A 26,307-nucleotide genomic window follows, 5' to 3' on the forward strand; every position below is an offset into this window, starting at 1 on the left:
GCAAAACTAACAACTTTCGAATCAAGCAGAAGTCAAATGGTTGTTTTGGCAATGGGCTGAATGAAATACAAGTGGTAAAGCATTTCTGGTAATGCTGGGCGCTCACCTTACAAGGCTCGCTTTAGGGTGAAATGTTACATAATGCATTTAATATTCATGAACCAAGACACATCTGGCAAAAATTGTGCACTACACTTTCAGAGCAGAAAAGACATGAACAGAAGTCATTAAAATGTGCATATTTATACAGAAGATGCATTCCTGCAGATCGAAATGGCAAAACATGTCATGGGTTTGATTCCCAGTGAATGCATGTACTAATAAATATATTTTTTTAAGGTAATGCACGTAATTTCGGATAAAAAAATATATATCTGAAAACAGAATGTGCATAATTCTAGGGAAAGGAACAACCGATAAAATAAAGTTAATTACTTGTAATCTCTAAAAGGTCAACTATTGGCCAAAAAATTGTTTTGCCAAAAACTTAAAACTTTTTTTCCCCACAAGTTAATATCAAAATGAGTATTTGCAGTTAGTGATAGACCAGTATACAGTATCTCACTAACTGCAAATACTCATTTTGATATTAACTTGTGGGAAAAAAAAGTTTTAAGTTTTTGTAATAAACAGACACAAAAACAGGTCATATCCGGTCATCACAATAAATCTCCATTATAAGCAGTCCATTTTCAGGATAAAAGTTCTAAAGATTAAGCAGCCACAAACATAACACAATCCTTGCTGTTTGTCTGGGTTTATGATGTCTGTGGAAACTGCATTCACTGGGAACTGATTGCAAAACTAGGGTGTGGCTTTAAAAAGAAAAGAAAAGAAAAAAAAAATAGATGATGTCATTTCGAGCAGGAAAGAGGAGTGGAAACACTGACAGCTCTAGGCTTCCCTGAGCTACGAAAGGATTAACGAGTTTTCCTGGCGACAGAGAGAGAAAACCCAGGGCCCTGATTTACTCACTCACGTCTATATAAAACCTCAGATCAATCTCCCCTTAAAGGAATCGGCTTTATCTGTCTGGAGGATTCACTCGAGGCGTTTCGGACACAAATTTAGGGGACACTGGAGTGCCTTTGAAGACAATATCAATTGCTCCTGGGATTTTAAATACCATAATTCTTCATAGGGAATTGAACTTTTAAAATTAACTTTAAGTCAGATCTCTGAACTCATGGTAGGTCTGTTTTGAAAACTTTGTTATTGTTAAAAATCTATTTATCCATGGAGAAAATTAATGGGATTTTGGAATGAAGACAGTTGCTGTATGGCTCATGCAGTGTCACTGACATCCAGAAGATGGCAGAGAGAAGGCCTCAGAGTCCAGAAACGGGAGGATTGGAGGAGAAGTGGTCATTGAGTGAAACACTAGTGTAAAGACTGAAAATCTTCAGCACTCAATCCTGACCTCTGCCCTTCACCATCCTCCAAATCAAGTAAACGTACCTCAGTGTTACAAGCCAACAACAAATATCTATATGTAATCAGGAAGCTTTAAAATTTAAATAATTTCCCAATCTTTAAAATAACTAACTTCTCCATATTCAAACAAAACATTTTGTCTGACCTGTCATCATTACTTGAGCTCAAACGCTTGTTTGTTTTAATCGCACATTAAAACAAATCATTCTTTTGTGCTGGTGAAGGTACAGTTATTAAAACAAATGATGCAACACACAACAGACTAGACTATGCATGCAATGACTGATTCAATTCTTTATTCCTCTCCCACAAACATGCATGTGAGAGCACGTGAGAGGTGTGGGAGAGAATGAGAATGGTCTCTAAGAATGAGTCAAATACACTAGAGAGTGAACTCAAATGTAATTCTGTATACTATTAAAACAATAATGCCAAGTAATAAACTTTCAACAATTTGTCCCAGAGTCCCAGTTACAGTGAAGACAGCTCTACGAGTACTTTTCTATTAAACGTTTTGTCAAAGCTAAAATGAAATCCCAAAGAGAGAGAGAATTGTGAAATAATCTCATTTAAATGTTTCTGATTTAAAGGTTTCTGAAGTCTCTAATGCCCACCAAGGCTGTACTTTTATATTATTGCTCTTGTTTTTTATATCAATATTTTTAAATGTAATCTAATCCAGTGATGCAAAGCAGAAAGAAAGAGAACGAAATCGAAAGAAAGGGAACGAGAATGAAAGAGAGAGAAAGAAAGAGAGAGAAAGAGAAATAAAGAAAGAAAGAAAGAGAGAGAGAGAGAGAAGAAAGAAGAAGAAAGAAAGAAAGAAAAGAAAGAATTTTTTTTTACTAAAATGCATTAAACTGATCAAAAATGACTGAAGACATAACATAAGAATTAGATTTTAAATAAATGCAGTTCTTTTGTACTTTCCATTAATCAAAGAATCCTTTAAAAAAACATGGTTAAAAAAAGTAGAACCATTTGAATAATAATCATGGTTTTTTTTATGACATAAATAATAAGAACCATTATTAATAATAAATTGAGCACCAACAATAACTGAGCATCAAATGAGCAAACTACAATGATTTCTGAAGGATCATGTGGCACTGAAACACTATAATGCCAATATGTTGTATAATGTTGTAAAGTAATAATGCTGAAAATCAGCGTCGTCATCCCAAGATTTATATTTACATTAAATATCTTAAAATCCAATCAAATAAAAAGAGGGTTTAAATTGTAATAGCCTTTGGGATTTCTCTCATAAACATAAAAAAAAATATCTTAAATATTCCAAAGGTTTGACTTTATTACATAAAATAGTAATAGTAGTAAAAATACAATATACTGCTCTCAAATAAATAAAAATATTAAAATGTGTAAACAGAATGTGTATAATTTTAAACTTGTGTATTCTTTTGACTTGTAATGTAACCATCTAAGCATCCTACCAATACCACTGCAACAACCCAATGACCTAGTAACCTCACGGTGGCACACTAAAGAGACTGGAAAGCAATGCCACCCACCCACAACAGCCTTCAGCAAATGTAAAATTCTACTGCACAACATGCAATTCCAATCACACTGAATTGTAAACTGCAGTTTACATTACGCATCATTTCTGACTCAGAGTGACTGGACCGGGATCACGAATGTGGTAATTTGGAAGAGGTTTGTCTGGTGTGAAATGCATCAACACACCTACACAGGAAACTGCTGCAAAACCTGCCTCAACTGCTGTGGCCTTGATAAGCCTTCACAATGGGTCTCAAATGCCAAAAAAAAAGCCTACATACAAATGGCCAATGCAGCTTGTTTAAAGAGCAAACTGACATTTCGTTTCATCCCAAAATGTTCCTAAAACAAGCCTACATCAAATTAAAATGTATGTTTTGGGAAACGACAGCCTACAAGCAATTGCATTCGTGTATGACATAACTGGCAGAGGCATTCGTTTTTATTTTTATCCTCGAGTTAGAAGCTGAGATGATTCAAAGTATCTGGGGTTAATCACCTCCCTCCGGGGTGACCAGAGCACTGTAGGCCTCTCACCAACCAATCACCAGAGATGTGACCCGCTGACTCAGAACACAACATGCTGGACGTCCTCCACTGTAACAAACACACTCTGCATAGTTTCCACTGCCCCTTTCCCTTCACACTTCATTCACATGTTAAAGGGATATGGGAACTCTTCCGGACACACACGCTCCTGTGGCTTTCGCTCAAAAAGTGACAGACTCTGAGTCTGCATGAGGACTTCTCAGGAAGCTAGCGAATGATGGCTGGAATTGAGGGATCAGAGCGTTATCTGCATTCTCACATTCCTAAAGATTTTTAGTACGTGTGTAATGCTTTGCGAAACATCACTGTCTGAAATATTCAATACTTGCTGGTAAATATTCAGTGAGCAATGGGTCATTCTATGAAACCGCTATAAAGTCTTTCCAAAAAAAAGAAAGAACGCGAATAATAAATAAATGGCATAATGCCATATTAAGCTACATTTTATATTTTAATATTGGAAAAAAATGGTAATCAGGTTAACATATTTGGTTTAATTTGACATTACAAGTACCACAAGGTTCTATTTTATCAAATATGCAATTTCATTTGTCATATTATAAAATTGTGAAGTCATCAGAGCATTCCAACAGAACTTTTCATTTAAGATAAATAGAAAAACAGAAAGACAGACAGATTTCTTCCTAATTTGCAAGCCATTCCTCTTTGTTTTAAACATATGTTCTCAACTGCAGTGTATTCCCATGCGGCTCCATATCCTGTTCCCTTAGAAGGGAAGTCAAGGCTCAATAAACACTGTAAAAACAAACCAATCAGTCTGATATCAAAGCTTCCAGGAACTCATTTAGATAGTGACAGCAAATCATAAGCAATGCCCTTCTCACTTTATGAACTCCTCTGCGTAAAAACATACAGTAGTATATGTCAGTAGTTTCTTTTACTATAAATAGGAGTACAAGGCTCAACTGGAGGTTCAGGTTATTACATAACCTGGTCATTCTGATTCAAAGCAAACTGTGGCGGTTTTCAAAAGTTTAACTTCATGCAACCATGTGACATTAGACACACTGCATCAGACAGAGATGCCAGTCTAAAGCATGCATGTTCACGTACAAAAACTATTTAAAAATAATGCAGAGTGACAAAGGAACCTGTGCCAAGTGCTTCAAGAGTCACTACAGGAGTTTCTCACACTTGTCCAAGAATCTAAAAACAGAAAGAGCAGAACAGGTTCTCACTTCTGCTGTAGGTCGTGAAGGCTCTGCTCTGCCCGTTGGAGGCTGTCCAGGTCTTTCATCATCTTCTTCATGTGGTCTTTAGAACTGCGGTTCTGGATGTAAGCGAACCAGCAGCCTCCCATTCCGATGACTATTGACACCACCAGCATGAAGTCCTTCAGATGGTTATGTCTGTTCACTGTGAGAGACAGAAGCCAAGATATACTTCAGACAAGTAGTCTTTTAGTAAACACAGTAAGACACAAATTAACTCATTATTTAAAACATTTTTAATAAGACTCATACAGTAATTCGACCTTAGATATTTCTTTCCATAAGGTTTAATCATGAACAGGCAGAGAAGAATCAGTGAACAATGTCTCTGGGTAAAACAGACATTTTATTAATTGATTGAACAGTTTTTTTTAATCTTTTCAGTACTGAATGAAACAAAGGACACCTTCTTCAACAGCCTTTGCATGAGAATTGTGTCGATGATGCTTTCAAAATGTTGCATATGTAGGCAGCTCAAAAGGTTTTGGAACAGATTCCATGACCCGTTTAAGTGTGCAAAGCTGAGGAGTAGGTTGTAGTAGTAGAAGTCAATCTGTATTCTGCACAACGAGGTAGAACATCGAAATTCAGTTTGCAAAGTGATGCACAAAAAAACCCAGGCTTTCTCTGCAAGCTGTCCAAATGCTTCCCACAAAGCAGATTAAATCATGGCATTAAAAGCTTTTTTCCTTGCAAATATTGAATTGGAACACAGAGTAAGCTGCAGTGCTTGCATCTCAAAGGTTAAAGCGTTAATTTACATTGACTGTAGGGATACATGGGCTTCTGCGGTTACTGCAATACTCGCCACTGCTGTGCCATTGGGCAAGACAGTTACCCTAACAATAGCCCGGGGACAGCACACAGCCCTGACCCTGGATGACTCAATTTCTTACTCTATCTGTACATAACCATAATTAAATATAATGTCTGCGTTGAGAGATGGAAAATAACACTCCCTTCTTAACTCCTCATCCTCTAGGGAGCACGACTGGTTGTCTCTCACAAAAAATAGTTGGTCTGCATTAGCTTGATAACTTTGAGAACCAAAATCTAACAAACCAAATCACTTTTGCCTTTGATTATAAGGATATACACTACCAGCCAAAGGTTTTAAGATTTTTGAAAGACGACTCACCAAGGCTGCAATTATTTAATAAAAAAATGCAGTAAAATCAGTAATACTGTAAAATATTACAATTTAAAATAACTATAACATCTCAATAAATAAAAAATAAAATCTCTAGAGCAGAAGGCTGTGATGGGACACTCTCTGGAGACAAATTATTCAAATGTTGTTGTTAAATGTTGAGGCGTAGGCTTTTAAAACCTGTCAACTGTGTCAGCGTTTTAATAAAAACGAGGGATATGAGAATCGGGTTTCTGGCGATAACATTGTCCTGAGGTACGAGGCATCTGGAGATCAGCAGGGCGGTGTTAAGCTGTCACATGCAGACTGCACCATCTCCCTGGTTTCCTGAAGCCAGGCCTCTTCAGAGTCAACTTACACAAAGAGATCTGCCACATACAGACCCTTGGTCTATGACTCCCTGAGAATATCTCTGTGACGATCATTGACAGTCCCGATGGCTGACAGCAGATGTTTTTATAATAGGAACCACAGTAGGGAATGTCAACTGCAAATGCCTAATATTAAGGTTGCTGGATTTGAAGGGTAGAGTTTTGTAGGTTGTGCTGTTTTGCGGAACAAAAATGTGTAAATTTTCCATCGCTGCTCTGATAGAAGGACAGGGGTCTTAAAGTAACAAAACTTGGCATGAGACAAAAAAATAAAAAATAAAATAAAATAAGTGATTGCTGCAACGATCAATAGAAATTAATCTGCTGAAAATATACAGTCGTTTTCAAAGGTCTGGGGTTGGTAAGTATATATTTTTTTCTGAAAGAAATTTATTTTGCTTTGTAAAATTGTGAAATATTACAATAAAAAAAAGGTTTTAACACTATTTTCAATTTTATTTTATTTTTTACTGTGATGCAAAGCTGAATTTTCAGCATCATTATTCCAGTCTTCAGTGTCACATGATCCTTCAGGAATTTGCTGATCAAGAAACATTTATCATACAAATTTTTATTTTCACATAGTTGCTGATAAATGCCCAAGCCCAACAATAAAAATGTACTTTTTTTTCTAAACAATAATAAAAATCGGCCATTTAAAATGCTACAAGTGACTTTAATCATCACAATTTAATGCACAGTATATATATATATATATATATATATATATATAAAGATTAAAACGAAAAGATTACATTTAACAGTGTTAATATATTAGTGTTTTAAATATTTACTTTGAGTGTTAGATAACCAAGTAAAAAAAAAAATCTACATTTTAAAATTAAAATTTTTTAAACTATTATCAGCCAATCAAGTAACAATTTATCATGCATCCATATTTATTATTTTCTGGATTTCATAGCTTCACACTGTGAGTGTTGTTGTAAATTGGTGTTTAAAACTATAGTTTTAAAAATCACAAGGTAGCTTTTTTTATACAAAAAGAAGAAATGTATCCTAACACAGAAAACAGAAGACCGGCATACTGTTCACAACATCTCTGACTGGATGACCCAGCTTTTTGGGGCCAATTTGCAGTCAAGGAGCTATAAATTCAAAATAAATATTTATAAACAATGCCAATAACAGAAGGGAAGACATGTCACCTAGCTAATAAAAAACTAGCGCTTTGGCCAGATCTGGAAAAGCATTCTGAACAAGTCATTTAGCGTTGTGCTAAATCAAGTTCATAAAATGTCAAACACTCTCATCCTAGCACTAAAACAACTTTGTTTCTGCTCATAACAAAAGGCATGTGAAGAACATGGTTATGTCAGCCCCAGTGTATTCTGGGGTGTGGCGTAAATCAAATCCCATCGCAGGGTTACTGTACAATCTGTGGCACGCAATCCAAACTGATGGATGGCTAGCAAACAGAAAGACTGATCCCGTTTCCAGGTCAAGGCAGATTCTTTAGATAACACTCCCAGGAATGTAACAGACTGTGTAAGAATGTGATCCTGGAAACAACCATTTCTGCAAAGACAAAAGGAGTCAATGAAAAAAAAAGAAAGGGAATGGATAAAAAAAAAAAAAAAAAAAAAAAAAAAACACGGTCTCTCTTTTGCAAATACCTGTAAACCTGCCGAACCAGTACAGCAGCATTTTGGACGATTAGACACGACGGGCTGCCTCCGATTTAGTGCGCCAAAGACGTGTGCTCAGAATACAGAGTGATCATCTAAACCCTCCCTATCCAACCCCTCAAGCCTTCTCCATCGGCCTACAGCAGATGACTACGAGCCTCGCTAGACCGGTGCATGCTGGCTAATTGGTCTCAAAGAACATTCAAAGAAAGAGAGAAAAAAAAATCCTCTGCAGTAAAATAAAATGGAAGAAATTACATTGATTAACATGGTGAAATATGGCAATGGGCTCGTCTGGTCTTTTTGTCTAGAACTAGCTTAAAAATGCTACTGTTAGCCTCTTTATGGTCTCTAGAATACATTATTATTCAAATATATTGTTTTGATAGAAATTAAGTGTTTAGCTATTTAGCTATTAAATTGATCAAAAGTTAGTTAAGATTTTAATAACATTTCAAATAACTGCTGTTCTTTTTAACTAATTACTAAAGAATCCTGACTGAAAATTTTTTCCAGTTTCCAAGTTTCCATGAATATATTAAGCAGCTAAACTGTTTAACACTGATAATAGTGTTTTTTATACAATCGCTATGACAATGTGTCAATACTTAATTTTCCTTAACTCTTAAAACAGTACGCAAAACATCCATCTGTATAGGTAATGCAATTAACACATTTCTCGTCGCTTTTTGCATGCCGTAAACACAAGCTCAACCAAGACCAAAACAATGTTGTTGTTTTTTACTGCTAATTTTATTTATTTTTTTACCTTGTCAGGCGTTGTCTTTATAATAGGGAAATTAGTTTGGCTGTAATGATCAGACAACTTGCAAAATAGTAAAACCAACATGACAGATTTGTGATAAATTCACGAAATCATGATATTTCTGATATGATATTTTTTTTTCCATATCCCCCACCCCTACTATGATCAATACAATATAGTATCGTATAAGGGCTGATCTGACACACAGTATAAAATAATGCACTTTTTGTAATTCCATCTGATGTTAGTGTTTTATGACATTGTGCTTTGATTGACTGAATCTGTTGGAATGTTTCTGTTGGAAGAGAACATGTGTTAGTGTTTTGGAATAATTATTTGATTTTGAAACATGTTTGCAGTGTTTTGATTGACAGTGTATTATTGTATTTTGATAATGAGTGTTGGAGGTCAGATTACAATGTGTGATTTTGAGCATGAAATTAACCGTTTTGCCAGTGTTGAGTTTAGAAACATTTGAAGGAAAATTTGAAAAAAAAATTCTCAGATACCAATCCTAAATCAGAAGAAGCACCATGTTTGCTTTTCTAGCGCTCCTCCCACACGCACATCAGCAATTGCTGTAGATAAGCAGGTTCCACAGAGCTTGTTTGCATGTTTTAGTGGGCTGTCAATCATCTGATGTTGGCTTATGTTTTAACATGTTTAAAGATAAAGACCGATTACACAGTGAAACAATCACAACTAAGCAGACACAAGGTACAGATTCCTAAAAACTTTCTAGAAATATTTATGACAAATATACAGCAGATTTAGGTTAGTTGAAAATGTGTGATTTATGGCTTTGGTTCGATTTATGAAAATCTCACTCACTCATAGGAGCTCCAAACAGAACGGTATCCAGAGCCTTGAGCTGCAGTTTCTGAAAGTGACTCCGGTCCAGAATCTTCAGGACGGTCTGTGTCAAAGTAACATTCTTTACCGCCAATCTAGGAAAGAGAGAAAGAATTTCATTAGTACAGAAGTGGAGCAGAATAGTTCTGAATAACAGGGCAGACTTTTTGAGTCAAAAAGAAAAATGAGTTTCAGATCTAAAGAAGAAACATTTGACCATAAATACGTTTTAAATCCATGAAGGATGCTCACAGCAGTCAAGATGAGTGTCAAGTAATTCCGGTCTAACAGGAAATAGATTAAATGCTCAGTTAGGACAAGTGTCAAGCGTTTCCCATTACACTCAGATCAAACTAATTTAACCAGCGTGTCAGAAGTTAAGAGCACAGTCTCAAACATGTTCAACACATCCTGCTCTTTTCTTTCAAGCTGCTGTGTTTCATTTTTTTCACTATTAGTTATTAGATTAGATTCAACTTTGTCATTATGCAGAGTACAAGTACAGAGCTAATGAAATGCAGTTAGCATCTAACCAGAAGTGCAAGAATATAGTGTTTTATATACATAAAAGTGCAGAGTAAGTAAAGCTATGATATACAGAATGTACAGTAGAGTTGCTATATACAGTATTGATCAGAGTATATTCAGAATATAAATATGAATGCAATGTAGGGATTGTATGTACATTATGAACAGAGCAATGAAGGATTATATATACATTATGAATAGCAGGAACGTGAGAACAGTGGTAATAAATACATTTGGATGAATGTGCAAAAGTATTGTTGAACAATGTATTATATGCAACATAACCAATAACCAATGAATTATCACCAAATGACACAGAGATGACCATTTTTGGGGAAAAGAAACCAAATTACAAAATTTAAGGATCAGTAAGACATTTTTTTAAATGTCTATTTTTAAATGATGTTCTGAATTTTCCATTCATTTGACCCTATATATATATATATATATATATATATATATATATATATATATATATCTCTTAGCAGCACAACTGTTTTCAAAATTGATAATCAGTTTATTACAATGATTTCTGAAGAATAATGTGACACTGAAGACTGGTGTGTTGATGCTAAAATTTCAGCTATCATCACAGGAATAAATTACATTTTTTAAAAAATATTAAATTAGAAACTGTTCTCTTGAACTAGAATCACATTATTTTACTGTATATTTGATCAAACTGCAGCCCTGGTTTGTATTAAAGACCTTTCAACAGAAGTGTGTGTGCATATTTGTATACACAATTATAAACAATTAACTTAAAATATCAAATTATTATTTTTTATTATATACAATATTATTAAAACTACACTTCTACAATTACAGCTTTTAAGGGCCACTTTACCTGTTAATTGGTCCTTTACTCACCGGGGCATGGATGTACCATTGAAATTAAACTTCCGGAAGGCTTCTTCATATTGTGACAGCTCGACATAGTCAGTAAGCCACTCCACAACCTTATCACCGGTCCAGTTATACACTGGGGAAGAGAAACACAAAACATCTCGTATCAGAAGTCATTTATCAAAACAAGCTGATACATTCTGCGTAATACAATGTGTGACCAGAAGTGGGTGGCTTTGACTTAAAATGAGTGTCCTAATGGAGTTTTTAATTCAGTAAGAATCGTGACGGTTTTTAAAAAAACAAATCGTTACATCAGAGGTCTGCAGGGAATAGAGCGTGAAAGAGAAAAAGTGTTGATATCTGATTCTAAAGAAGCCTCTCTTTCACAATGAATTTATTGCTCTTAAGCAACTAGTAAATTATCCTAATCATACTTTGTAATTTTTTTTTTTTTTTTCATTTTTCTGTACAATACAAGCCTGGTGAGATCTTGGGTAGAAGCCAAATATTTAATGTCAGACTGAACTATATAGATCTCAGAACAAACTTAAACTGAGGTTTATGGGGATTTGTGAGGTAATAAATGTTAATTATAACAACAACATTTCTTAAAAAATACTAATAAAACATAATCTAATGTAAAATAAGAAACATTCAAATAAAACTTACTAAAAAGATTAAACATTTTTCATATTTGTAATTGTTTACCCATTTCACAAAATTGCCAGAGACCATGATCCATTGCAATTAATCAGCCGCCATACAAATGGCATACAAAGCGATCAAAACTGCCCATGATATTTCACTAATGTTCCACAAATAAAGCATACAGAGCAGAAAGACAGCTGGAATAAAAACCATCCAGCATAGACATCACATTTTAATGAAGTATGAATATTACACTGACATAAATAAGAGATATTCACGGTCACACCACATTAGAAAAAAGGTGGACACTGACAGCTCTCAATGAAAACACTGTAAGAGTATCTCTCTCTCTCTTGCCTGACCCTGGCACAGAACTCTGCTCAGTGTGTGTGTGTGTGTGTGTGTGTGTGTGTGTGTGTGTGCGCACTGCTCGGCTGGGACAGATTGGCTTTCATAGCCTTGGCTCTTCAGCTGTGCTTTGAGGAAGAGCTGCAATGCAGGAAAAAAACAGACCAGAGAGAGAAATAAAGAGAGAGAGAGAGAGAGAGAGAGAGAGAGAAAACGAGGACCAGAGGAGAAACAGAGAGAACGCCTGGACCACAGACAGACATTATGGAGGTTTTATGGTGAAATCAAAAGAACACAATATTTCAATGTGCACAAATGGAGGACACATGCATGACGCATCATGCAATCCCATAATACAATTTAGTTGACCTGACATTTTATTTCCAGATGAAGCAAGTGCAAGTAACAAGCGTGGATTTTCATTCATTCATAGCGGTGTGGCAAACGATTTTTCTAAAACAGTTCATTAGCAACATATCAGCACTAAGTGCAACTCTTAAATAGGATACCTAACAGGTTTAACACATTTAAATACAACCCGCATTACCGTTCAAAAGTTCAGGGTTGATTAGATTTTAAATGTTTTTGAAAGAAGTCTCTCGACAATATTTAAATATATCAATAATATTTCTCGACAGTATTTAAATATTTATCAAAAACACAGTAAAAACAGAAGTATTTTGTGATGTTATTACAATTTAAAATAACAGTTAATATATTTTACAATGTCATTTATTTCTGTGATGGTAAAGCTGAATTTTACAGCATCATTACCACAGTCTTTAGTGTCACATGATCCTTCAGAAATCATTCTAATATGCTGATTTCTTATTATCAATGTTGCAAACAGCTGTGCTGCTTAATATTTCTGCGGAAACCAAGTTCTTTTAGCATTAGTTTTACCGAGGCCTCATTCACAATTCACAAGTGTTGAGTGTTTTGAAGCAGATTTGGAGTTTATCTAGATTTGGAGGAGGTGTTGAAAACCATTGAAAAGTGGCTCCCTAAGTGTTCACACTTAACACATGCCCTACAAAAACAACCACGCACTGGAATTATGATTGTACAATGGTACATTACATTAAGGTATAGACATTACACTACTACTAAAGAATACAAATGGAATAATTATGATGTAATGTGTCACTGCTATATATATATATTATAGATAATAAATTCCCCACTGCATATGAGAAAAGCATGACAAGCAGCTTTTTGCGCTAATCGCTCATTATGAAACGGCAACACGCTCTTCTCAAACATGAGAGATAAACTCTTTCTTGGCGTTACAAATAAAGACAAAATAATAAGGAGGCAGAGTGAATTTATCATCCATAGTGCCTCTCACGTAGTCCTTCTCTTAAAGACTGATCACTTAACTTATAACACACACTATGTGGTGATGACGTAGAAGGACTATGTGAGAACCACTATGGATGATAAGTTTCTCTGCCGCCTTGTTATTTTCATGCACACAGCACTTTAATGTGATGCATGCAAAATACATTGGTTTGGCTGTTTCAAAGTCTTCATCCACAAACAGACGTACATCGTCTGCAGATAGAAGGTATTCATTGCACTTAACAAGTAATCTGAATGGACTATATATGTACAATATTTTAAACGAGTCCTCACTAACGGAGTTTAATGCCACAGTTATGTTAGACTGCATCTCATTCTTGTTTCTGATGCGGTGCGTCTGTCTCGTCATGATTTTCACCGTTGACTGATCCTGCAGAACATTTAGACTGATAACTTCTGTTCACAGATGTGGCAGATTTATCACAGGACACGCGATATCCATGAACTAGCTGTAGTTAAATCATTCAGTATATGTTTTAAAGTATATTTTTTCGATTATTGGTGATACAATAGGCTCTTTCTCATGCACCTGCGCAGCTTAAAACACCACATAGTTCTGATATGGCAAGAACAAAGAGTCTCTCTCTTGCTCCACACATGCACGATAATATTGTGTATCGTCGACCTCACGGGCTGATGATATGACGATGTGAAAAATGACCATATCGCCCAACACTAGGTCGCACTCACCTTCTGAACTCTTCCAGGCATTCCACAGGTCTTCCACGCTTATGAGCTGGTCGTCACCGTGGAAACTGTTGTGCTTGGCTTTGGGGTCATGGTAGTTGAGGTCCTCTCTTAAAAACTGTAGGATAACAGGGAACAAAATGAAATCTATTCCAATTAACAACTCAAGGATGCCAGTACCTTATTCTCCACTAGCAGACTTGTATTCTTTTCATTTCCTGTATAAAGAGCTTCATACCAGAGATTTATTTATTTTTATATTTCCTTTACAAAGACCTTGAGATGGAGATGTGTAGAAGAGTTTGTCTACAACAGCACAAGCAGCCATTAAAACTACTACAGTGGTACAATTGTAAACATGGTATATTTTAATATCAATATTTAAAGGTGGGGGGGGGGGATGAAATGCTATTTCATGAATACTGAGTTTTTTACACTGTTAAAGAGTTGGATTCCCATGCTAAACATGGACAAAGTTTCAAAAATTAAGTTGTACGTTTGAAGCCTTCCGGTTTGTCACAAGTTTCGGAAAGGTTTTTTTGAGTATGGCTCTGTGTGACGTTAGATGGAGCGGAATTTCCTTATATGGGTCCTAAGGGCACGTCTGCCGGAAGAGCGCGCGCTCCTGTATAGCACAGCACTGAGAGCACAGACATTCACTGATCAGAGCGATTCACTGATCAGAGCGAGAGCGTCGCGAAATGTCACAAAAGGAGTGTGTTTTTGAGTCGTTGCTGCTGCTGCTCTCGTTCAGTTTCAGCCTCGGGGTCTGATTCTGGATCATAAATAAACGGCTGAATCTGACTATTAGCCATGGTTTATTTTGGATGATGGTTTTTTCCTCAATGTCAGAGCCGTTAAATATGTTTTTCAATGGCTCTGGGTAATGTCACAGCTTCCATACGCTCTCGACGCAAAAGCCTACTGGCGCTCGTGATTCTTTAGCTCCGCCCACACATCACGCCTCCAGTTGGTCGTGTTTTTCCGGGAAAAATTGGTACAGACTATCTTTCTCTTCTGAATATAATAAAACTAAAGACTTTTTGGAGTTATGAAGGATGCAGTACTACTCTATAGGTACTCAAGATTAACAGGATATTGAGTGAAAACGAGCATTTCACCCCTCAGTTAAAATACCTTACATTAAACAATAAATAGAAGATATATACAATGTTATAAAAAGAACATAAAATAACAAATATATCACAAAGAATCACAGATGTGATCACAGATGTATATAGTAAAAGAATAAAAACACCAAAATGGCTTAAATGTAGATCAATATAATATATATATTATTATATAATATTAAAATAAAACCAATAACAATGAACAAATATTTCTAATGGATAAAAGAGGCCTTTACAGCTAAGTAAGGACTTAGTCTATAAGTTAACCCAGCTATGTGAAGCATTACTACATTTTGTTAGTCGCTTGGTTTCCAAGCCGGATAGTGCTGCCCACACTGAAAACTAACTGGACAGAAAATGACTTTGTTTGACCATTTTGAGCAAATGACCAGACATAATTCAATGACAAACTCTTTACTCTAGAGAACACTCAACAGCCAACCCATGCTGCTGGACACGGTCTATCTTACATGTAGACAACCTGATCCTTGAAGACATTCTGGGTCTATTAACGCCATTGAGTGTTCTGAGCATATAGAGAGCAAATTAAAAAAGGCTCTGTTTGCTCAGACACAGCAGATGGCAAAATTTTACACAACATAACGCAACAGAAGGTTAAAGCGCAGTTCATGGGATATTTAAGACTCTAAAGACCTTCAAACTGTAGTTAAACGTCAACCGCTGTAGGAGATGTGTCATAAACATCTAAATATTTAGAGACCAACCACACCTGTTTTCTTGAAATCAAATGTGTTGTTTTAATAGCATTCAAAATGCCTTACGACTGACATATTGAAACACGGAGAGATGCTTGGCTTTTCCCCCATAGCGGCAATAATTAAAATCCACAATTTCACTTGAAACGATGTCCCCAGGCCATTAAAAAAAAAAAGAAAATGAGTCATGGCTTTCAAACACAGGCCAAAACATTCTTCAACATGCCCACTCAAAGACAAGTGTCGGGCAAAATGAGATCTGTGGAAACAGATGCTAAACGTAGCACAACCATTTCTAACGGTTCATTCTGGCGACTGTACACTCCGCTCTATGCCATCAAATCATCATTTGAAGATCTTAGAAAGTGACTCTCAGAAGAATACCAGGATGCTGGTATCCATTCTGTGGGATTTGCCTTGATGCTGCTTCGAGAAGGCTGGATGCAGCAGGACAGCACGCCTACACAGCATAACGCTCGACTGAAAGGATGCCAGGAAGGGCCAGGCCCTGCGTATGCTTCCAAAACAACACCCAACAAACACAAAGCCCGGCTTTCCTCGGGCAAACAGCCACCAGTTCCAAAGCAGCATCAGAGATTTGGGATATTATTCAAAAAAGAGAGATGGTACAAAAGGCAAATGAGTGTGTTTACTGCTAGCGAACATATTGCTGAAAGAATGAACAAGCCGAGCCTGTCGGCACTGGAGTCTTTCATTGTGGTTTTGAGTGGGCTAGTGTTGTTCAGTGTTAGCTAGTGGGCTAATACACACTGGTAGCTGCTAGGCTAACTCAATGTGGGTGAAGAGAAAAACAGATTACAGTACAATGAAACAATGTAGGTTTGGTGAAAAACATTATATAGGACTAATTTGAACTTAATCCATATAAAACAAGTCCGATTATTTATTTAGGAATATCTAATTGTACCGTATATATACAAATATAGTATAATATTGGGTTCACACTCAAACAAAAAAACATTTCAGAGTCAGTCAGAGGCCCAAACTGAGCAAAAATATGTCATTTGATACAGAATGCAGATAATAATTATGACCAAAAAAAAATATTTATATATATTATGATTACTTATGTAACTCAATAAGATTTTTTAAAACATATAGCCGACTAGTTACATAAATTGCATACAGATTTCAGTACGTTTTAGTAAGATAATATGTATGATCAAAGTTCTGTAGTTTTCACTTTGTAAAGCAAAATAAATGATGATTGAGACATTAAAAACTAAATGTTCATCAAAAGCCTGATGCATCATATTTGATATGTATATTTGAACATGATTTGAATAGTCAAAAAAAAAAAACCATTCACTATAATAAAGAATGATTATGATAGAGTTCAAATAACATTATAAATATGTAATATTATAAATATGCAGATCTAAAAAAAAAAAAAAAAAAAAAAATATACAGCTAATTCAATCAAGTTCATCAACCAACAACCACTGCATCTTTATAAACTAATGGACAAGATTGTTGTTGGATGACTAGTATCATAACTATCTTGAATTATCCTTACTCCTGACTAGTAGTGAAACCAATGACTCAAATTTGTTCCTGGATCTCAGAGACGCTAAGATAGATGCTATGAAAACAAGCATGAAATATGTCATTTCACAAGACTAGTCTGCATGTCATATCATATCTTTGTCTGCTAAAATGCTGACATATGCATTACCTCATCACCAGTAGGGCAAAGGTCTAGAAGATGACAAAAACGCATGATAATTGACATGCACAAGTGTAGATTTTGACTAGTAATTCTTCTTTTATCCCATGTAATCATTGAGTTTACTACTGATAACTCAAGCTGATCCTAGATGATCACTCTTTGTGTGAGATGCCTACACATGGGTCTGAAGTTCTGAACTAGTGGTTATAGCCTCTGAAGACCACCGGACTCAAAATAGCACAGTGGGATGGCTTCTGGTTTCCTGTATCTTGCAGCTCAAAGAACTAAATAACACCAACCATGACACACACTGCTGTGCTACGTCACATAGGCTGATACAATTCATGGTGTACTAATGCTTTAACAAGCCCAGATCACTGGAAAGGGCATTAGACAGGATGAAATAGAGAAGGTTAAAAGGATGCAGTCGACTTGAGCACTATAATCTTGAACTGCTAAAAAAGCTGTGACTGTTAGTTGTGGAAGAGAAAAATCCCATTCATTTTCCCCATACATAAAATATGCCAAACTCCCAGTAAATTCCCATTATCCAATAATCACTGAAGAAAAAAATAACACCAATAATATGATTAACTTATGAACAATATTTATTTTCAATATTTGTTTATTATTATTATTATTATATTGTCATTCATATTTCATACGAATATAAATAAAATGCCATTATGTAAATACTGTATATAGTATAGTATATTATTAAATATTATAAGAGTAAAAAACAACAGTTCACTCATTAGTAAAATGAAGTGCAGTCTTGCACCTTTTTTCATATGCTTACACAATTTAAAGTTATACATCTTTTTATGCTTTAAATCAAAGTTTGTAATTTTTTAACAATTTTGGAAGTAGTTGTATTGGTTCATGAATTTATGCAGAAAATTAATTTGAAAAATACTTCCAAAACCATGGCAGTCACTGCTGTACCCCATAGTGTGAATGAACAGACAGCTTGTAAAATGAAAAAGCTAATATCGCAAGTGTCAGGGTACCTACCAGCCTGTGGCAGATTATTAATACACCATCATGCTGACCTGAACATTAATCAGCTGTTTAATCAACCACCATCAAGTGTGAGGTTAGAAGAGAACAAAGGTCAATCAACTGCCTAATTATCCAAAAGTTATCCACGTAGAGGCAGCTTTAAAAGCAATTCACTGACCCCATCGGTTTCCGAAACATCCACATTGCCGTTGGCATCGTCGTCCATTTGCTTGTGAATGCTGCGGATGGCCTCAAAACTGAGGATGGCGATCTCATCCTGGCAGAGCAGCTCGTCAATGCGGCAAAACTCTGAAGAAAAGAGACAGACGCAGTTAGTGTGATACTTAAACAAGCCAGGCGGCAAACAAGTCGAATTGCTGGATTAGCTCTCATTTAAGGTGTCGGAAGCCATTGTTCACTGACAAGCTGCGCAAAACATGCGCAAAATATGATCGTGTTTTTGCGCAGCTTGTCAGTGAACAACGGCTCGGTGTAGTTAATGCTGCTCCATGTGAAAGCACATATTTTGGAAATTAAAGTTAAAATTAAAGTTTTAAATTAAAGTTGGTGAACCAACCAGCCGAGATCTTTAACCATTACACCATCCTATAGTACTAGAAGCTTTATTGCATTTTAATTGAGAACTGGCGCATTCAACTGGACCACATCAAACAATAAAAGATCACCTCTTGGAAATGAAGGTGAGATAAAAAAAACAATATGGCTTGTTGCCTTAGCAATAGTTAATTTAACTGTCAGGGGCCACAAATGACTTTTATGAGACCATTGCATGGTAATGGAGACTGTGTTTAAAATGATAGCACCGCATCCAATTTCAGAACTCAGAGGTGCCTCTAAACTGTTCCACTCCAAATCCCACTGTGTCCATGGAGGTTTCCAACTCCAACTATGAGGGGGGCTAAAAATAGACCAGCTGTGGTATTAACTTAAACTAGCAAACAACTATATTTAGGATGCCAATCCTTACAGCTGTTGTGTTACCACACTCAAGGTTCTGAGGGCCAGGAAAGCTCTGGTTTGTGCCGAGAGAACCTGCAGTAGTTTGTGTGAAAGTTTCCAAGTGGGAACTTTATCAGATCAGAGCGTGTGGTACTAGAGAGACTGTGATGTATCCGGTTGTGCTTGTGTATATCAAGAGAGTTATAACACAAAGGAACCAGTCCAAGAGACCAATGAGCTGCAAAAATAAACCTTGGCATCTGTCTTTTCATAACACAAGACATGCATTTAGAAACCTAAGAGGAGATGTCTTTTAAAGCTTTCCAAGAACCAAGGCAGAAACCTATCAAAGCCACCCTGAAGGCCTGGTAGATGATTGGGAACCAGGCTTGGGGGCTGAAAACTAGACAAGGGGAGAGGCATATCTGGTTTCTGAAATGAATCACCTACCAAGTAAAATTAACTACAACCTTTATATTAGATGTACTGTTTTAAATACCAGGCTGTACTCAAGACAAATAGAGCAAACCAGAAGAAAGTGAGCAATATCTATATGTTGTTCAACTGCTCGTCTCAGATGATGCAGTCACAAGTCATCAGTAAAGACAGATTTCTGCTTGTTCACGGTAGTAACGCACTACTCTCCTGCCTAGTGACATCTCCTCTGACGTCCTGTGATCGTATTTCAAGGGCAGGGTCTCTTTTTGGACTTTTTTAAGTGAATGTGTCAAACGTGATGTTTCAAACAAATTGGATCAATAAATATTTGTAAAAATCAGACTGCATTATAAATGTAACTTCTAGGTCCAAAACATACATTATTCTAAACAGGAATGCAAAAAAATATATAAATAAATAAATAAACCTTAACTGCAATCAGTCAAGAATATATATCAGAACGGTCGATCATGGCGAGAAACAGTTTGGCGAAAACTCAGCTAGTTGGCGCAACAGTTCAAATGCTTATAGTTAACTACCAAAGTAACAGCTAGGAAACTCAATCGACCCCCTGAGAACAGTGGGAAGAACGATTAACAATAGGATGGCACACTAGCAATGCTTTTGCATACTTGTTTAGAGTATTTTTCTGGCTTTAGGTTACCAGCTGATGTCCCACATAAAGTGTTTTATATAACCTGAACAGGCCTAAGATCAAAAGCACTGCTCAAATCCATGAACACTGTCTTTGTAAGAAACATGACTCTCTATATCTAATCAGGGTTCAGTGAATACAGTTATTTAATGCAAAAGTCCCCTTTAGCAACAAATACAACAGTCCAGCTAGTCACGAGGAGTTAAAAACTAACTCGATCATCTAAATATTTCCTCTTTAAAAAAAAGCAAGAAATGGGACAACAAGCCACTAGTTATCTTCTGTCAATCTGCTGTTATGTAACAGACAGGACTCAGGAGATGAGGGGCTGGCTGGCTGTTTGGGGAGGCTGTGGACTAGTGCACAAACTGCAGCTCATGGGATAAAGTCTTCTCCAACAGGACTGGAATCTAATCCAGGCCGACCAGGGGCATGAGCGTTGTTTACTGTGTGAAGCCTGACCATCAGCCTCAGGAGACGCTTGAGCTCCATCGGTGTGGTTCTCAGACCTGACACACACAGGAAGTTCCAAAGATCAAGGCCTGCGGAGGCGGGGTGGGGACAGATCCTCCCCGCTGAAGCTTGAGAGAGCTTTTGGTCACAGGGAGAAAGATGAGGTCAATAATTCATGAAATCCCTTTTATATTTGTGTATATTTTAAAATGTAATGTATTCCTGTGATGGCAAAACTGAATTTTCAGCAGCTATTACTCTAGTCTTCATCCTTTAGAAATCACTCGAATACGGTATGCTGATTTGGTCTATAGCAGGGTTATTTTATAGTTATAGTTTTTAATCAGTATTTTCAATAATTTTCTCATCTTATACTTTCAGTCTCAATTTTGGTTGAAGGTTTAAGAATTTTTATTTTATTTTATTGTCTACATGTTTTTTTCACAATTTGTATTTCAACTTTAGTTTTAATTAAGTACATGACTATAAACTAAATGGAAATGAGAAATGTTGTAAAGTAACAAAAACATATGGTTTTTAGTTTTAGTTAACCGTAAGTTATGATATTAAATTATATTTATAACCCAGAAGCATTTCGTACTATTATCAACTTTGAAGGCAGTTGTGCAGATTTTTTGGAAACTGTGATACATTATAAATGTATTTACTGTCACTTGATCAATTTAATGTGTTCTTACTGAATAAAGGCATCCTTTTTTAGGGATGTTGAAATTAACATTAATTCAGAAACCATTTTCTTATTTTGTCATCATAACATTATGGTTAGAGTAAAAAAAAATAAAAATAAATAAATGACTCATCGATAAAGGCCAAAGTTACCACATTTCCCACGTGCCTGTTAATCTATGTGCTGGGAAAGCCAGTAAAATTGCATTATATTAGTCTAATAATAGGTGCTTAATACTCATCGCTTTATACTGTCTATATAACTGACTTGGCCTGTTATTTTAATGCTGTCAAACACACTTGTGCCTGATGCAAAGAATAAATTATCTTAAACACGGAAATATTTGCATTGTAAAACACCCATAGATGATTCTAAAGCCACAGCTTCTGAAATGTCATGCAATGAGCCCAACCTGCTCAGAAATGACGTCACACACCAGTTGCATATAGCGTGTATACAGCATGATCATTTGCAATGCAAACTTCTTACCCATAGAAAATATTTATATTAACCTGTTTCAGATGCAAAATAACAACCACCTATGACTTCCCACAATCGGAGACAGAACAAGGATATGTTTAGATTGAGAGCAGCATGCTACTTTATCTTTGCAATATGTAGTGTGTGTAGAGTATGCAAATTATTTGCATGCACAAGATACCCATGTTATCTGCTACATTTGCACGATAAACTCGAATTGACCTTTCATTTCCAGTTTGATGAATGAAGTGGAATACCAGCTACAACTACCAATGTTTTTATCACTATAATATGATAAAAGTACAAACACTCATACAGAAATATGCATTAAAGATGCAAAATAACTATGTCTAACTACTTAAAATGCTAAACACGGCATATTACCATTTGAAATCGTAGATTTGATTTGCAGAGTTATGGTCAACCCTCTAAAGGTCAATTCAGTGCTAATTTTAGAGTGAAAATGGTGGATACACAATACAGCTCATTCAACCAGTAGCAGAGTGGTGTATTATCATTTAATGACTGGGCTCTGCCAGTTCAACAAATGCATAAAAAGTAACTCTGGACTTCAGGCAGTTTTCCCAAAGGGCCCTTGAGTCATTACAAATCAGATGGTTGATTCAATAACAGAACACGGAAAAGAAAGACCACCAGAAGGCCACTGTAAAAGACAACTTTTACATCATTGAAGCAGAACATGATTGATGACACCCAAATATAACTTCAACGTCACCCAGTTCACATGTTACAATACTAGCTATGTAAAAAGTAACAGCATTAAGAAAATTGTCTGCTTAAAGTTTTCAAATAAGATTAGAAAAAAAAAAAAAAAACACGGTTCAACCATTCACTGATGCTCCGGAAGGAAATAAGAGGGATAAAGAGCCGGGGGGTGAAAAAATTTGAATATCAAGGTAAATTGTACTTAATTTGTCTTACAAGAAACATGTAAGTATCTTCTGTTGCTTCCAAAGGGCAGTACTAATAAAAAAAAAAAAAAAAAAAAAAAAAAAAAAAAAAAAAAGATTATATATCAACAAAATAAGAAAAATTTGGAAATCTTCATCCCATGGGGATCTCAAAATGGGATGGATCTCAAAATCATAAAGTCACTGCGGAAATATGCAAAAGATGCAGGAAAACTGAAGGTTCCGCAGGACATGAAGGATTTTTCTGAACAGTGCTCAGTTTAACTGTTCAGAACAGACAAGCAACTCATGAAAATCACAGAACATTAAAAATAAAGTGAAAACGGAGGTAGACCGAGTCTAAAATATGTAGATATATTTTCACATTATTACATCACTTCACTCTTAACTAAAACTGGTTTGTTTTGTAGAGCAGTCATCTGGGCAAAAAGCAACAAATCCCAAACATCTCTCAAAAGTCAACTCAGATGAACTCTAAGGACAAGCCACCCTTTATATGGGTCTAAAACACATTACAGAAGCAATTGTACACACTTTAATGCTCTAGTCACCTTAATTTGACATGCTGCCACAGAGCAGCGCAAGTGAGGAAAGTGCTAACAGAATGCATTCCCTTCCTATTCTCAGCCCGGCCGCATTTAGACCCCCATACAATTTCTAAATAAGATACAGCACTGGGACAGGGGACTGCAAAGCACAGAGCACTTTGAAGTACATCTCGCTTGTTGTTACTAGCTACTTTTTCTCCAATGTAAAATAATAACTCCATCATTTCAAACTCACCTGAGACACTGTTGTCCGATGGTAAGGGGTCTGGGCTTACAGGATTGGATTTGTCCGCTCGACATTCCAACAAGAAGCATATACATGCAATCCAGAAAGACACCAATCTCTTGGGATCCATAGTGGGAAAGCTGGTTTGGGATACGAGCGAGAAAGATCATGTCAGCAAACCAACAATCCAACCCTGCATGTCAAGTCATGTTTTAAAAGAAAACTAATATATTAATAATGTAGGTCCCACTTACACTTTTGTTTAAATGCATTATTTCTAAGGTTAAAAATAATAGTAAAAAAAAAAAAAAAAAAAAAATTATCTTTTATTAGTGGTCAATTGGACCCCCAGTAAAATATATGAAGATATATCAAAAAACACAATAAATAAAAGTTTAAAAACATTAATAAATAATAATAATAATTATTATTATAAAAATTTAATTCAATTAAATTAAAACGAATGCAACTTTTTTTCTCTCTCTCCTGATGACGTGTAATGAATACTATCAAGTCTCACCTGTCAATTAAAGTAAGTCAACATTTTTTAAGTGGAAACTATAGTCCAGCCCTTGCTTAACTACTATAATCACCATTTAAAAAGTTTACAGTCTGAAATGTTTAACTTAGCTTTACAACAATGCATGAAGGATAGCACGGACTTTACAAAATAATATTTTTAATAATTAACACATTAACCTACCTATTATACAGCCAGATATGGTCCAGGAGCAGACTTTTTACTGGTAATAGTTGTTTCACCTACATTTGCTTAACAAAATCAGTCATAAATAGCTGATTCATAATCCGCGACACTGTATTATCTTTATAGTCATGCGGTTGAATGCGCAGCTGGCTTTCTAGCGCACGAGGCCACTGGTTCTCACCTTTCCCTCTTCCTAAACAACCAAATCCCTCTCTAAAACGATGCGTGATGTAAAACAGAGAAACTAAACGTTAAACCGTTTAAAATGAGCTGCGTTACCTCGGATCCTCGTTGAGACCGTCTCAGTGTTTGAGGTCAGTCTTCAGCTGCTCTCTCCTCCCATCAGACTCCATTGAGGCTTTGTGTTGAAACACTCCAGAAACACACGGCCGCGCGGTTCTGTCCGGTTTTCCGTCCCGATGAGAGAATACGTCAGGTGCACGGTGGTTCATTCGTCCTCACTCAGACACAGAAGCAATTGAGGCCAAATAAGCTGCGCTTCCTCCTCGATTCAAGCCGGGCTCGCAGTCTGCGGCGCGACGCATGCGCAGTCACACACTCCCTGCACAGGCTCTGTTATAACAAGCACAATGCTGCTTAGTTCAAGGTGTCGACTTTACATTAAATTATTTTTTCTGTATATTGAATTAATTATATATTCTAGCATTTTTATAATATAATTATTGTGTTCATTATGTTTACCACAGTGGAGGGTGTACATATTTTCATATTTTTCAGTACTGTCAAACGATTAATCAAGATTAATCCCATCCAAAATAAGTTTTTATTTACATAATTTACATGTCTGTGTTCTGTGTATATTTATTATGCATATGTAAATACACACACACATTATATTTTGAGTATATACTGTATTTTGAAATTATTTACATGTTTATATTTATATGAATAGGCTATAATTTATATTATATAGAAAATCTATTTAATATAAATATATTTTTTTCTGAAATATATGCATGCATGTGTCTGTATTTATATATACATAATAAATATACACAGCACACACACAAATGTGAACATTTTTTTTCTTTTGTTTGCGATTAATCGCGATTAATCTCTTGACAGCACTAAATGTTAATAACTAATTAGATTTTATAATATTACATTTATTTTAATAATTGTTATAAGACTTCTGATTACACATAGTACTTTACATAATAATAATTATTATTATTTATATAGCACTTTTCTGGGTACTCAAAGTGCTTTACATGAAAGGGGTTGATCTCCTAAACCACCATCAATCTCCTAATCCACCTGGATGATGCGATGGCAGCAATATTGCGCCAGATCGCCCACCACACACCAGCTTATTTGTGGAGAGGAGACAGAGTGATGAAGCCAATCAGTGTATATGGATGATTAGGGGGCCATGATGGACAGAGGCCAATGGGTGAATTTGGCTAAGATGCTGAGGTTACACCCCTACTCTTTTTCAAAGGACATCCTGGGATTTTTAATGACAACAGAGAGTTAGGACCTTACAGTATAGTGTCCTCATCACTATACCAGGGTGTTAGGACCCACACAGACCACAGGTTGAGTACCCCCTGCAGGCCTCACCAACTCTTCCAGCAGCAACCTAGTTTTCCCAGGAGGTCTCCCATCCAGGTACTGACCAGACTCAACTAGCTTCAATGGGCGACCAGTCTTGGGTTACAGGGTGGCTATATTCCCTTATACTAGTATGCTTTGTATTAACATAAATTATTTTTCTAC

General features: G+C 36.0%; 1 protein-coding gene across 4 annotated transcripts in view; it reads right to left on the reverse strand.

Annotated features, from left to right (window-relative positions):
- Positions 1-25,124, reverse strand: part of LOC113114907 (stromal interaction molecule 1-like) — a 33,301-nt gene extending 8,177 nt beyond the window's left edge. Inside the window, exons 1-7 of one of the 4 annotated variants that reach the window (XM_026282002.1) lie at positions 24,847-25,124; positions 23,871-24,001; positions 18,660-18,790; positions 13,947-14,061; positions 10,920-11,031; positions 9,501-9,616; positions 4,704-4,881 (exon numbers count right to left, since the gene is read on the reverse strand). In XM_026282002.1, the coding sequence (XP_026137787.1) occupies positions 4,704-4,881; positions 9,501-9,616; positions 10,920-11,031; positions 13,947-14,061; positions 18,660-18,790; positions 23,871-23,991 (773 nt within the window). In that variant the 5' untranslated portion in view covers positions 23,992-24,001; positions 24,847-25,124. The remainder of the gene's footprint in view (positions 1-4,703; positions 4,882-9,500; positions 9,617-10,919; positions 11,032-13,946; positions 14,062-18,659; positions 18,791-23,870; positions 24,002-24,846) is intronic. The other 3 variants (XM_026282004.1, XM_026282003.1, XM_026282005.1) reach the window with 3 other exon arrangements.
- Positions 25,125-26,307: the final 1,183 nt, after the last annotated feature.

This window comes from Carassius auratus, chromosome 15 (genome assembly GCF_003368295.1).
Source record: "Carassius auratus strain Wakin chromosome 15, ASM336829v1, whole genome shotgun sequence".
In the NCBI taxonomy this organism is placed as follows: domain Eukaryota; kingdom Metazoa; phylum Chordata; class Actinopteri; order Cypriniformes; family Cyprinidae; genus Carassius; species Carassius auratus.